General features: G+C 42.2%; 1 protein-coding gene across 1 annotated transcript in view; it reads right to left on the bottom strand.

The window, feature by feature from the left end:
• LOC106927644 (microtubule-associated serine/threonine-protein kinase 1-like) overlaps nucleotides 1-14452 on the bottom strand; it is a gene marked incomplete at its 5' end in the record, with an annotated part of 34756 nt that overhangs the window by 7344 nt on the left and 12960 nt on the right. Inside the window, 18 exons of the mRNA XM_088008129.1 lie at nucleotides 298-522; nucleotides 600-829; nucleotides 925-1085; nucleotides 1962-2071; nucleotides 2194-2316; nucleotides 3302-3403; nucleotides 3883-4048; nucleotides 5591-5723; nucleotides 5799-5937; nucleotides 7290-7498; nucleotides 7585-7661; nucleotides 8352-8419; nucleotides 8517-8649; nucleotides 9477-9578; nucleotides 10958-11167; nucleotides 12058-12133; nucleotides 13200-13360; nucleotides 13724-13796. Of these exons, the coding sequence (XP_087864255.1) occupies nucleotides 298-522; nucleotides 600-829; nucleotides 925-1085; nucleotides 1962-2071; nucleotides 2194-2316; nucleotides 3302-3403; nucleotides 3883-4048; nucleotides 5591-5723; nucleotides 5799-5937; nucleotides 7290-7498; nucleotides 7585-7661; nucleotides 8352-8419; nucleotides 8517-8649; nucleotides 9477-9578; nucleotides 10958-11167; nucleotides 12058-12133; nucleotides 13200-13360; nucleotides 13724-13796 (2498 nt within the window). The remainder of the gene's footprint in view (nucleotides 1-297; nucleotides 523-599; nucleotides 830-924; nucleotides 1086-1961; nucleotides 2072-2193; nucleotides 2317-3301; nucleotides 3404-3882; nucleotides 4049-5590; nucleotides 5724-5798; nucleotides 5938-7289; nucleotides 7499-7584; nucleotides 7662-8351; nucleotides 8420-8516; nucleotides 8650-9476; nucleotides 9579-10957; nucleotides 11168-12057; nucleotides 12134-13199; nucleotides 13361-13723; nucleotides 13797-14452) is intronic.

Below are 14452 nucleotides of genomic sequence, written 5' to 3'. Positions count from 1 at the left end.
AAAAGAAATGGGGAGGGAAGTTTGACCAGCATGTATTAACAGCAATAAGACCCGCCTCCTAGCTCTGATTGGTTGTTTCTAGTTAGCGCTGGAAGAAGGCAAAGACGCTAAATTTTTTTTCATAGATTATCTGTCTCATGCCATATTGTCATAATATAGAGTTAGTTTAACAAACATGAATTAATATTTTTTGTAAATGTTACATTCAGCAGCTTTAAGGTTCATTAATGGTATTTTTTTATAAAAGAAAATTTCTTTAAATTCTCCTTTTAATCTCAAAGTGATGTGAAGCTTCACCTGCTGGAATGATGACGGACAGAGCAGTGGCCGACGCAGACTTGATGACTTTAGTTCCTGGTCGCGAGTTTCGCTTGTCTCCTTCGGATGAGAGCTGCTGGTGTCGAACCCTCCGCAACACCAGGTCCGTGGTGGCCCCACGGGGCCCCTGGAGATCAGGAAGACCCAGACTGCTCACGCTGCCTGGCAGCGGCAGCGATGCGTCGGCAGGTCTCAAAAGTTTGTCTAGGACAAAGCGGAACCATGAAACCAAACGGCACATAGATGCTCCAGGAACTTACCCGCTGCAGTGTGGCCCCTACCGTCTTTTAGGAGCGTCCTCAGGTCTCCGTGGGAGGGGATGGCCCCTTCCAGGGAAGCGCCCCTGGTCTTGACGGGAGGCTGCTTCCCTGGACCCAGCGGCTCGGCGTCCAGCTCCTGAGGTGAGGCGAAGCGGCTCATATCCATCAGGGCGGAGAAACGCCTGCGAGCCCCGGACGGCGGGCTGGAGTCACTTTCAGTGAAGAAGGACTCTGAACAGGACAGGCGCTTCCTAGAAAGGCAAGGCGACCACACTTAGAGCATCAGCAGCAGATGGCAAAATATACATAAAAAATTAAAACGTAATTTGGTCGTTTTTTTGTGTACATTTCTGGTGAACTTGTCCTCCAGCTCTTGTCTCGTAGGGTGACGCTTCCCAAGCTTTCTCTCTTGGCTACCCGGTCCTCCCTGGGAACTTTGTGCTCCCGTAGAGTCACAGTGTGCGGTTTGTGCTCCAGCTGGGACAGATGCTCCATACTGCTGTACACCTGCAGGGTGTTGCAGCAACCCAGTTAGAGGATGAGAAATTAACAGAAAATCTGGTCAGAATATTTACATCCTCTCATTATATTAATTTTAGCCTTTTTCAATGTTTTCCTCAAACTTCTACACACAGACTAAAATACATATACTCCTAAAAATAGAGTATCTATATATCTGAGAAATTCACAACCATCTGTATGGTGGGATATATGACATTTTTTCTTAACAAAAGGAGTTCATTTAACTTAGCAATTTTTCTGGCACACATTTGTAATTTAAGTACAGTTTGGAACTTTTTTTTTGAAGATTTTTTTTTGGCTCTAGTGGCCTTTATTTGATAGTTAATTGACATGAAGGTGGGTAATGGGAGAGGGGGAAGACATGCAGTGAGGGTCGCCAAGGCCGGGAATCGAGCCTGTGACAACTGCGTCGAGGACTAAGGCCTCCATATGTGGGTTGTGCTTAGCCCCTGCGCCACCACAGCACCCCCCTCAGTTTGTAACTTTTTAATAGAATTGTGAATTGAGTCATTCCGGAAGCTTCTCAACCTGTTTTGACCTCTTCAAAAGTAGTTTTGATTTACATTTTAGGGATGTGCTCAGATAGACACTAGGAGGTGCTAGAGCACCTGCCCTGTTTCCTCTGGACACAAAAGGTGCCCTTCTGAAATCATTATTTTGTTGTTTTCTTTTCTGGTGAATTTGATAGTCTCTATAACAAGTGCCCCACATATTTCTAGTTTTGCTTGACAAGACACCATCACCCGGAACTGTACTTGTCTATAGAAGAGGAATAGGGACACCGAAAAAGAATTCTGATTTTAAAGCTCACAACGAGTGGACGCAAACGTCTAACCGGCACAGGTTCTGACGGGTTCAGACCTTGCTGAAGCGAGGGGAGCAGGACGAGAAGCGATGGATCTCCACTGGCTCATCGTCGTTGGTGTCATCTTCGTCGTAGGACTGGACGTGATGGTAGCGTTCCGACCGAGCTGGGGACGAGAAGGAATTCATTTCACTCGACTCTTCTACCAGTCTGATGATCCATTTCAGCAGACTTTCAAACTTTCGACTTGAATCCCACTTTTCCAGGAATGCCACGGGATGAACTTACTGTCAAAATAACTGGTGTCTTCTTCTGACTCCAGGTGAGGGATGAACTCAGCTTTCTGTCTCAGCAGGCTGTTCCAGTCCACTTCTGCAAAGAATGAGTGCTGCTTGACTTCAAAAGCACCACCTGCAGGGCATGGGGAGGGAAACGCAGGAGAAGACGGACAGTCAGGTAGGCGAAGGCTGCGGCCCTGAAGCCTGCAGGCCGACTCTGACCCCAACAGAAGCTGACTTGTCTGACTAAACTCAGGTGACATCAGAAATACACGACGACAGCCCGTCTGGGTTTAAGGTACCCAGCAGGTACTTCCTGTGGCAAATGGTGTTCCATTTGCTGAAGCTAGTGTACATACAACACAGTCTGAAAGCACTGTACTACAAAATGCTGCAGTAACAACATTCAAACCCTAAAGTGTATGTTGGACTTTCAATCAGAATATGAGCGAAACAGATGTCATATTTCCGTTCATTTGATTCAAGCGTGTTTAAAGGTGTGTTGACATCAGGAAAGCCCTTTGGTCCGCTTGTTTAGTTTAGTTTGGACCAAAAGCGGACTTTATTATTTTCATTTTGTGCGGTTTGCTTTCACATTGTGCTATTTTGCAAGCAGACCATAAACAAAGCAACAGAAACAACAACTAAAATGTTGTAAATGTTGTAATTGTCTGTAAACAAAACTGTCCTTCAAAAAAAGGATTTCATTACGATCACTACATGCTGTAGCAGCGTTAGCAACACTAAAGGAATCATTTTTACCACAGATCCCAGCAACGGTGGCTCATGAAGTGAATAAGACGTATGTTCCTGTATTTGGCTCAGATAGAGGTAGATTTGTTCACCAGAAGCGAACCGCACCAGAGTTCTTTAGGAAGCGGACCGAGACCACCTGAAAAAGTGCGTCTCGGTCCAGTCGTCTGGTCTATACTAGAATCCACTTCGGCGTATTTGCACCAGCATAAAAGGTCCAGACCAACGGAGGGAAACCGTTTAAAACTGACCAAATGTGCCAGGTGTGAAAAAGCATCGAAAAGCTGCATGACTCAATCTGAGTTTGAGTACTTCATCGAGACCATAGAGTTAAAGCTGAGTGTTTGGAGTGGAAGGTGCCTGACCTGTGCCCAGTCGCACCAGAGGATTGGTCTGGAGCAGAGAGGAGATCAGGTGCTGGGCATCCACAGGAAGAGCCTCGTCTCCATCTGGCCACACTATGTCATCTGCAACGAAGCAACATGAGGACAAGTACAATTTACATTCAGAGAGCATGGATTAGATCCACATGGAAGACATATGATAACGTCAACAGCTGCGTTTCCATTCAGTGTATAATTGTGCAATTTGAACATAAATTTGCTTAATGGAAACACGGCAATTTTGAATAAACCCTTGTTTTCGGATAGTTTTGGTTGTAGGATGAGGTGTTTTTCTTTGGTCATATCAAAACTGGTTTACACTTCTTACAATTGAATGTTGCCACTAGCGCAAACCACAAAGAAGAAGATGACAGGAAGTAATTGGAGGATGATGTTTTTTAATAACTTATCGCGTGAATACTCGTTGTCACAAGTGATTTTGATCCAGTTTCTCAGTGAATGGAAACACCACAATTGCGAGATTGTGTTTTTTCCGACATCAGTAGAATATTGACAAAGTTTTGAGCACATCTGCAATGGAAGCGCAGCTATGGATCCCTCACCTGTGATGACTTGTCCAAACAATTCCTCCGGTGTGTCTCCAAAGAAAGGCACGCAGCCCACCAGGAACTCATACAGGATGATGCCCATTGCCCACCAGTCCACTGGCTTCCCATAACCCTGACGCAGAATCACCTCCGGAGCGATGTACTCCGGGGTTCCACACACCTAAAAGAGGAACAAGACTCCACTGAATCAGTTATTACCTTATTTTGTGACAGTTCCTGTCAGTCTTGCTTTACTGTTATTGGTGTGTGCATTTCCTTCAACCTGTCTCTGACTAATATGTTGTGGTAGAGGTACAGCACCTACAGAAGCGTAACGTCTGGTCAAGTAAAATCCCCTCGCAGATGCCAAGACTAGATCAAAGCCCCCTGGTGTGCGTTTCCACGTGCAGATGGGCGCGCGTTGAGCACTAACAGATTTTATTTGGCTGCAGCATGGGAAATAATGAGACGTTCAAAGCAGGAGCAGAGAATAAAAGAACATAAAGCCGCGCTTAAAAGAGACGGAGTGTGATTGTGACGGCTGGCGGAAATACTGCTCTATTGTTCCGCCCGCCGCTAAAGGTCTCATTTTATCAGGCTTTCAGATATGCCTGCCGCACAATGAGAGGGGAAAAGCTTTTCACAGAAAAAGGAAGACATCAAAGCATCCCCTCATGTTTAAAGTTTGATTGGACCGCATTGAACCCCTGTGCTGTTGGCAAAATAACAGAAATGGCAGTTACATTGTGAATTTGAGTTATATTTTTTAAAGGAGCAGGCAACTCTTTTGAGTTTTATATCATGTTATAATGTTATTCTCTTGTCAGAACCACACCTGGATTACTGCCTGGATTATCTCATGCGTGTTTGAGAAATCCTTTAATTTCCCATGGCAACCATTCAGCTGTGCACAACGCCTGCTTGGATGTAGCTCCGCCTTCAACGTGCAGCTCCTCCTCTTTTTGAGGCACAGCTAATGGTTAACGGGAGGCCTCACAGAGCAGCCCTCCAGTTTGACTCCCCCACTCAGCTCCTTCAGACTAGCCTCCAGCAATTGGCAAACATCTGGTTTACTTCTCAGTGAAATGGTGGTAAAAACGTTGTTGAAGGATTAATACAGGAGCCATGTTGTGATGACTTCCTGAATGTGGAGTTTCAGAAAGCAGTTTTTAAAGAGGCCCAATTTCAAGGCGTTAAATCAGGAAGTAAAATTTCTCTTAAGTCATATATGACATATACAGCATTTTTATAATGACTAAAGGTAACAGAGTTACTTAATTATGCTATGAAATGGCACTATGTGCCAGGAAAACACATAACATAACCCCTTTAAGTGTTGCAGAATTACTCATATTCCTTCTGGATTTTCCTTTTTTTATATGAAACCTTAAAAATTGATAAAATGGTTTTATTGGATTATATTGTGCACCAGTGAAACATTGGTAGGATTTTCTTTTGTCTTTTAATTTTTTTCTTTTACAAATGAACTTCTTTAGCTTTAAGAAAATTACAAAGAAGTGGACTAGTTATGTGACTTCCCAGGCAGCTGGTTGCACTTCACTTTATTTCAGAAAAAGGGAATTCCCCCTTCAAACACAAGGATTTTACACATTTGAGATGGACAAATTAACACATTTGTCAGTGAGATGATATAATTTGTTTTACATACTTGTGCTGCTTCATGTGAGACAGATTCTACCCCTCTCCATTTCTCTACACATACCTGTTTATCCAAAAACTCCCGTGTGTCCTTCTCTATGTGCCCTTCGTACAGGTTGGTGGTCAGACTCATCAGGCCGATCTTAGACAGACCAAAGTCAGTCAGCTTGATGTGACCCATTGACGTTATTAGGAGGCTGTGAACAGAAACCACACAATGAAGCATCTTAAACACTTCGGCAACGTTTCGAGGTGAAGCGACTCCACCTCACTTGTCAGGCTTGAGGTCTCGGTGGACGATGCCGTAGTTGTGTAGGTACTCCAGGGCGAGGACGGTCTCTGCGAAGTACATGCGCGCCATTTCCACAGGCAGAGCCCCGATGTTCTTCAGCAAAGTGGCACAATCCCCTCCTGCAAACAGAGAACCCGGAGTGTCTTCAGTCTGTCTCAGGGCGTTTTCACACCTGGTACTCCCACAGACTTGGTTCGATCGGAGACCAAAGTTACAACACTTGCTACAGTTTCAGTTGCTGTGGTTCACTTTCACTCTGCACTGTGTCAAACGAAGCAAACCCTTTGAAAAATCTGCTCCCCTCCTCACCTGTAGTGGCGCTGCACCAAGAACCACTGAAGTAAACAACAGTAAAACCTCTGAAGAAGACATGAGTGAAACTTCCTTCTTCATGAAATGAAAAAAAAAAAAAAAAAGGAATAGCTTCAGATTTTATTAGTTGTAGGATTTCTCCTTTGCGATCCATTCCTCCTGCTGGCGCTAGACTCACACATTTGTTTTTGTTGTATTTACCCAGAATGCCATGTGCTATTGTCCCCTTCCTGCTTTTGAAGACATCTCCAGTCCGGTTGCATCGACATATTAACTTGCACCACTTCATAGTTTACTTTAATAGAATCAGGACCTAGGTTTGCAGGCCGACCAGAGTTTGTTTTAAGACTTAGCATATGCATTCACACCTCTTAAAATGAACTGGACTCTCTAGGCAAACAGACAAGAGTTTGCCAAGAAAACTCTTGTCTGTGGCATAATCCCCTCCTTTATGCCTCCCACCTAAGAGAAAGTGCAACAGTCCGAATGCAGGACAGAAAAGTGAGCAATTATTAATCTATAAGTGAAGATGGCTGCTCTGTGAGTCAGCCTGCATGGATGACTCAGGGACATCCGGTACATTATCTGGTGTTCAGACGTTAATCACCCAGACAATCACCTGTGAACGCAATGGAAAAACTGCTCACTTTTGTGGGCAGAGGTTGGAATCGCTGTTGGCTCATTTACAGGCAGTAATAAAATAGCAGAACTATAAAAGCCTGACGAGGATTTGTCTGGAGGTCTTAATCTGCCCGGCAACGCTTCATAAAATGCCTCCAAAAAGTGAGTATGCCGTTTCAACTTTTCCACATTTTGTCGCATTATAAACATAAGCCTTTAAGGTATTTATTGTTTTTCCCTCCTTGACTAACAAAAATAGTGCATAACTGTGATTCCTAAGAAGAAACATATAGGAAGTTACAAAATCAAAACTTGTGTTTTTTATATGTATTACAGTATATGAATGGATAGTAAAGACACATCTACATTTCTGAAACAAATTGGTTCCTCCCTAAAAATGATGTTTCCTATGGGTTGAAATTTTAGAGACAAATTCTGAAAAGCTTACAAATAGTTTATAAACTAATTACAAACTAGATTTCTTTCTCAGAGGCGTCCAAACGCTGGTACATCCAGGTCTCCGTCTCCAAGCGCTCACCTTCCACGTACTCCATGACCATGCAGAGATGGCGGCGCGTTTCGAAGGAACAGAACATGGAGACGACGAAGGGGTTCTCTGCAAACGTCAGGATGTCCCTTTCCACAAACGCCTGCTGGATTTGGTTCCTCAGGATCAGGTTCTGCTTGTTGATCTTCTTCATGGCAAACCGCTGGCGTGTCTCCAAATGACGCACCAAGTACACGGCGCTGGTTCACATGTAAACACACACATGCCTGGTTCACTTCTGTCTAAGGCAGACAGACTACAGAGGATGCTACGTTGAGCTGCTTACCCATATGCTCCGTTACTGATCAGCTTGATGGTCTGGAAGTCTGCTTCTCCTGGAGGTTTTACTGCTCTGATCTTTCCCTGTGGATCACAGAGGAGCAGCTGCTGTGATGGATGGGATTCAGGCTGAGCAGATATTATTTGGATAAATGCTAAAAATGTTGATTCAGAATGTAAAACAAACAACTTTTTTTTTTCCCAGTTGGAAGCTTTCCTAATGCTGAAAGGAAAGCCCAGAGTGATCCAGGTTTCTGAATGCCAGCAGGAATTAGCTTAATTGGTTGCTTCCATGCATTAGGAAATGGGGCAACGGGGTACTAAAGTAAATCAAACAGGTCTGAGGGAAATAAAAAGAGAGGAAATTCTAGAACAGATGCCTCTTTTTTATGTATTAGCCTCTTCATGCAAAATGCTTTTTCCCAGCAACCCTTCGCTGTATGGAAATGTGAGAAGTGTCTGAAAGGGAATGTTGTTAGGAAAAGTATGGAAAGACTGGTTAAGATAAGGAAACATGTTTCAATTTACAGAGTTTAATACTAATAACCGAACAGTTATCATCCATCCATCCATCCATCCATCCATCCATCCATCCATCCATCCATCCATCCATCCATCCATCCATCCATCCATCCATCCATCCATCCATCCATCCATCCATCCATCCATCCATCCATCCATCCCTAACTCAACCTCCCTCCTCCTGATCTTCAGCAGGTCCTCCAACACAAGGAGGCGCTGTTCTGTAGAACTGAGGAAACATCTTGGTCTCACCTCTGTGGAGTCGTCTGTTTCAGGGGTCACTGGTCCCTCACTGTCATAACTTTCCAGGTTCACCATGTCTGATAACAGACAAGTCTGTGGTCAGTCATTCTCTTTCCAAACTGGGGATTTTTTAAAATTTACTTTTATTTTTTTTACAATCTTTTGGTCCCCAACCTTCTATCGGGTCCCTCGTCAGTCCCAGCTGGCTGATGATGTAACGGGGAATGTCAGTTTTCATCAGATGACCCTCCTTGGCGTGGTCCTCCGCTGCCTCCAGGAGATGGTAAAACTCTTCTGGATTAAACTCCTGGGGACCAGAGCTGTTCGATAAGCTGCTGTAAACTTGCAGACATTTTTTCATTCTGTCTATAATATCACCAAGGAGCGACAAATTCAAAGCTTTCTCAAATCAATTTAGGGATTGAGCTTCCTGTAAAGTTATATAGTTTATCTTAAATGTATCCAAATCCCCTGTGAATTTAGCCCAGAGCTCAAATTATGATGGATAACTTCATGTAATTGAAGAGATAAATATTGGGGGTTTTTTAAATTTATTTTTTCAGTTCATTATTACGATTTGAAATGCCTCGCCAACACAAACGGCTCCGCACAAATGCGCCAATGCTAATAAGTCACGAGCGTGTGATTTGCGTGATCAATTCGTCTCCGCGTTGTCGCTCTTTTTCGACTGCCAATCCGAAACCAATCCGGCATGGAGCGCCGTCCTGCAGGGCTGCAGCGTTGAAATACAGTCAAACTGCGCTCCATGGATAAACACACGCCTCGAACCACGCAGCAGTCACGGCCCGACCGACTCAGACTGGAAAGCAGCCAATCAGCAGGTCTGCTGGAATTAGCTACACGGCAGCAAGACGAATTTTAATCTAAATGCAAATGTCTTCTCTGGCAGCACAAACAGCCTTCCACCTATGGTGTTCCCCCCCGTTTTTGATTTTCCAAAGCCTCTCCTCTCCTCATGTGTAATAGATTAGGGTACTTAAAAACTTGTAATGGGCTTAGAAATCAACACACGTGCTCGTGTTTATTTCAAGAAAAAATCAATTTCCACCTCGAGTCTCGGCCGACGCCTTGTAAAGAAAAGTCTTTAGATCATCGTGGTTAAATGAAACTCACCAGACACTCCAGGAGCCTCGCAGGTCGGGAAATGATGATTAGAAGCTTCTTCACCAGCTCCGTCACAAAGGCTACTTCAGAGCTTTCAGAGCGCTTGAAGGCCTGGCACACAGAGACGGAGAGAGTGGCACAAACACGCTAATGTAGAGTTAAAAACAGCAGTCTGTGCAAAGGGAAGAAAAGAAAGGGAAGATCAAACACGAGGGATGAAAAGAAATGCAAAATAACAGCAAAAGAGAAAGAGTTACGGTATGTGGACTTTGTGGAACAGTGAGATCTTCAAATTGTGTATCACAGTTTAAAATATGTGCAGCTGAGAGCAGATTAGAATACCTGTAGAGGTTCCTCCACCTTTTCCTCAGTGTTAGTATTTATTTAAATGTTTTCATATAATATATTTAGATTTTCACTTTTTCTTTGGTGGGTTTTCTTTGGTGGTGGTTATTGCGTTGGGTTGTTTACTAATTTGGGTGCACACATTTAGTAAACGCCTTATGTTTTTTTAAGATCATTAATTATTTTGTTTGCTGAGTTTAAGGACTGGCTGACAGAAGGGGGTTGGCTGAAAGGAACACCAGGAAGTGGAACAGTCCATCAGGCTGCTGGATGCAGGGGACTTGATGTGGAAAAAATCTGCCTCTCTCCACTAATGGCATAATTGTTAAAACCTTTTTTTGGTGTTAGGTTATTTGGTTTTTATAGTGGTGTTTAAGTCAAAATGTTTTAGTTTAAATTAGTCATTTATGTTTATACATTATTTGTCTTTGTCTCTTTCCCTACCCCTCCTCGTTTGTGTAGGCTAGCCTGTTTGTATAAATTTCCCTGTGTGTTCATTGTGTGAGGTCAGTCTTTGGTTTGTTATCTTGAGTTATGTTTGCCTTAGTTGATTTCTTTTGGGCCCATTTTGTTATATTTTTTTAGATTTGTTGTTGAAACCTTTTGTTAAGATGTTTTTGGGAAAAATAAATAGAAGATATATTTTTATATATGCCTTTGTCCTTGTCCTTGACTGGTCGGACCATCACAATACCCCAAATAAAACGTGTGGAAAAAAAAAAACAGGAAATCAGGAAGGTGGCAAACACTTTTTCGCGGCACTGTAACTGTATGACCATCCCATATTTTCCTTATTTTTTATTAGCAAGTGAAAAAAAGAATATAAACAGATCATTTATTTTCTATAATGCCATATTAGGGCCATTGTAAATGTATAAAAAAGAAGCAAACTTCTGCCAAAAAAATCTCAGAAATCTTTGAGAAAAAACTCAAACTTCCAAAAGTCAAAAACTTTTTCTCTAGCAAATTTTCAACTTTTCAAACTCACAAATTCCTTTGTAGTTTCTGGAAAATTGCCTAAATGAATCTAAAATGTTCAGAGTTCAGAGTTTTCGGACTTTAGCAGTTTTAAAATTCACTTACGTTTCTGTCGTTATCGTGTTAGTTGAAACTAGCTGCATGCCAGTGGATTATTTTGAACTCACATCATGAAGCAGCTTCTCCAGGTTCTCCTGCAGTTCAAAGAAGTAGACCGAAGTGATGAGACCCTCGCGTGATTTGGCCAGGCAGTCTCTGGCCAGCTCGGCAATCTGGTGATGGATGAAGCTGAGGACTCCGTCGGCCAGAGGAAGAACGCTCTCGGGCGAGAAGGCCTGGGTGAACTCAGCCAGCCTCTCCTCCATCTGCGCCGTGGCCTGGCCACAACGATCAGAGAAAGAGAGAGAAACGTGGAGAATAACAAGTGGAAAGATTAATGACCCAGGATATGGCTTAAAAAAAAAAAAAAAAAATCAACGATTATTTCATATAAACTAGCAAAGCGTCATTGTGATGATTTTACTGTGCCATATTGCGGCTGATTTTATTGCGATGTCTGTTTGTGCTAATCAATTTTTATGTAAAAGAAACCAGAAAAATAAAACATTTCTGTTACTATGTGTCGTTCAGTGTGATTTTTATCACGGGAAAAGCTTTCGGCTCACTTCCTCCTGACGTTAACCTCAAGCAGAAAGCAAGAGACAGGAAAACCAAACAGTTCAGAGCTACACAATGTTCACAGAGGCGGCCAGTAAAAAAATGTATGAGGACACAGCTAAAAAGTTTGAAAGGAATGTATAAAATCAATATTTCTTTCTTCATATTACTGAATTTTTTAACATTTTATTTTTTAATTGTGTAAATATTTATTGGGTTTTACGGTTACAGTATGTCTTGATTAAATAAGATGACTCTATATGACTTCAACATTGTTCTCTGAGGGGGGAAACATTTTTTAAAAGGGGGCCATGGCCCCCACACACCCTGTTTAGGGCGCACCACTGCCAACCCGTGAAAGAGAGCAAACTTAATATTCTCCCTGAACAAGTAGCACTTGTAGCATCACTTAATATGATTTTATAGAGTTTTATCAGAGGCTCAGCTCCCATCACTGGATGCCAGGAAGGATATGTGTTTTATAGGATTCGTCATACTGAAATTCTGCCTTATTGCTTTAAGATAAAGCAATTACTTTGGAGCACAACCAAGTACAATTGGTTTTATTCTTAGTGAAAAAGAAATGTGGTGTGAAATACGCGAGAGTTACCTTTGGGAACCGTTCTTTGTACACATGGTTCATCATGACGATCTCATTGTCATAGCAGGAGGAGGAGCGTCCCGGGCTGGAAGAGGGAAAAAACACCTCAAAATATTACCACATTTTAAACAGAAATGCACTGAAAAACAAATATATATATATTTATTTATTTATTTATTTATTTATTTTTAAAGAATATGTTCTTGTCTCAAACCAAACATCTCAGTTTTCCAGGTTTTCCTGTTCAGGAAGGTTAAAAAAAAGTCATTTTGTATCAAACATAATCTAGAAATGTTAACCAGAAACTGGTTGAGCTCCAGTGGAAGGATAATTCACAGTTCTAGAGAGCAGGCTACATGCTAGCTTGGTTTTATCCAAATGTCCATCACTGTGTTTTTAAAGTGAAATTTGCCGCTGAGCTCACCAGTCTGACTCTCCTTGCTCATCTTTTCAGTCGAGTTTACGACTCTGCACTGTTGACCGCAGTACAAGGCCCTTCAGCGCGATGCTTTGAACTAAGTAAAACTTAGAGGCTTTAGGTCAGAATAAGTCATCTGCATTTTAGCAAGTTAAACGTTTTAGATTAATCACATGCTTTAACGCTTTGACACTGACAGCCCTAGTATATGTAAATATGTCTGAATTTATGAAGAAGAATATACAAAAATATTAGTGTCCAGATGTGGAAAGCTGATAAAGTGGTATCCCAAAAGGTTTCCAGACTTGGCAAAATGTTGTTTTACAAAGTACTGACTTTTAGGGACATACAGATTTTCATTTGTAAAGAAAATACACACATAAAAAAAACCATCCATCATTTTCCTGTCACTATACAAGGATGCAACAGTCTGTTGGTCTGGCACATAAAAAATCCCAATAAAATCCACAGAAGCCCGTGATTCACTGTCAGCATCAGAGTCCAGGGAAGTTTAGGGTGATGATTATCAGTCGCAGCAGAGTTTCGCCTCGTTAGCATTCTGATGTCAGTTGCTACTGGCAGCTAGCCTTGACAGAAGTAAACAAGCACCGCTCTCCGTTTCTTAACAGCAAGGCAACTTAGCATTCTGTTCACTCCGGAATGTTATTGAGGAAAGAGAAACAATCCGGACGGGACCGTTTTTGGCAGCGGACCGCTGTCTCTATCTGCTGACCTGAGGCTGCGGGAGCGCGGGCGCATGTGCGGGGAGAAGCGGCCCCCATCGTCGTCCGTGATGCTCTCGGTGCTGCCAAAGTGCTTGGATAAGAAGTGGAGCTCGTCCATGGTGGGCTGGGAGGGCAGCTGGTGCAGCCGCTCCTGAGAGGAGCTGGACGACTGGATGGACAGAGAAGAAGAAGAAGAAAATGGAGGAAAAAGAGGGTAAGAGTTGGCAGAACACGACGTAGCCCGAACTGGAGAGATTAGAGAAATGAGAAATTATTTGCCAAGAGCAAATAATTTCGCTCTTGGCAAAAGGAGCACATGTAGGAATCGAAGATGATAAATGTCACGTTCTTTGTGGAAACAGAATTGAAAAAACTGATCAAATAAGAACTGAATGTTCTTCGTCTCAAAAACAGGCTGTTTTAGCTAAAGATCACCAGAGAGCCATTTTGGATTTTCATATGGGATTCTAAGCTGGAATTTCAACTTGAGCAACTGGAATGTGATGGATTAAGAAGGAGAAAAAGTTATTACCGTGGAGCTGGGAGTGTTGGTGCCATATCCAGAGGAGGGTAAAGACGCCAAAGACCACCTCCTCCCATCCGCTCTGCAGGGAACACAAATATCTGTCAAAACTACAGCCAATTACAACCTTAGTTAAACGTTGGGATGCACACCAAGTACAGGATAACTGCACTGAAATGTTTTGGAAATAAAAAGGTTTGTTTTCAGATTTTGGATTCACCCACTTTGTTGCACTTGTAGCTGTGAGCGTTAGACATAGAGACGGAAAGTTTGACTAATTCGTCTTTTGAAAATAAATCAGATTGGATGTAGATTATTCATTTTCAGGTCATTGTGTGTCTATTTGCTGATCAGATTAAATCTAAAGGCAATTTGTTCCATTGAATTAACAGGCTAAAAGTATCATGGGATTTTTTTTAAAACAAACGTATCAATTTTACGGAGTCCCTAAAGGGGAAATTGAAGGAAAAAAAACAAACAAAAAACTTTCTTGTACGCAAAGATAGTATATGTTGCAAACCAGAAAGTATCTAGTGAGCTAAACAAAGTTCTTTTTTTTCTTGTGTTGTCCTTTTAGGGGCGCCGCACATTTTTATCTGCTCTCTTTTGCGTCGCTTTATCACAGAAAAAATAAATACATTATTCTAGCAATATGTTTATATTTTGCTCTAAAGTCTCTGTTATCTGAAATGATATGATTTTAGCCTAAATTAACACCTCAAGTCTAAAAAAAAAAAA

This window comes from Poecilia mexicana, unplaced genomic scaffold (genome assembly GCF_051168715.1).
Source record: "Poecilia mexicana isolate PSO_F unplaced genomic scaffold, ASM5116871v1 scaffold_8, whole genome shotgun sequence".
NCBI classification, from domain to species: domain Eukaryota; kingdom Metazoa; phylum Chordata; class Actinopteri; order Cyprinodontiformes; family Poeciliidae; genus Poecilia; species Poecilia mexicana.
This window is presented reverse-complemented; position numbering and strand designations above follow the sequence as displayed.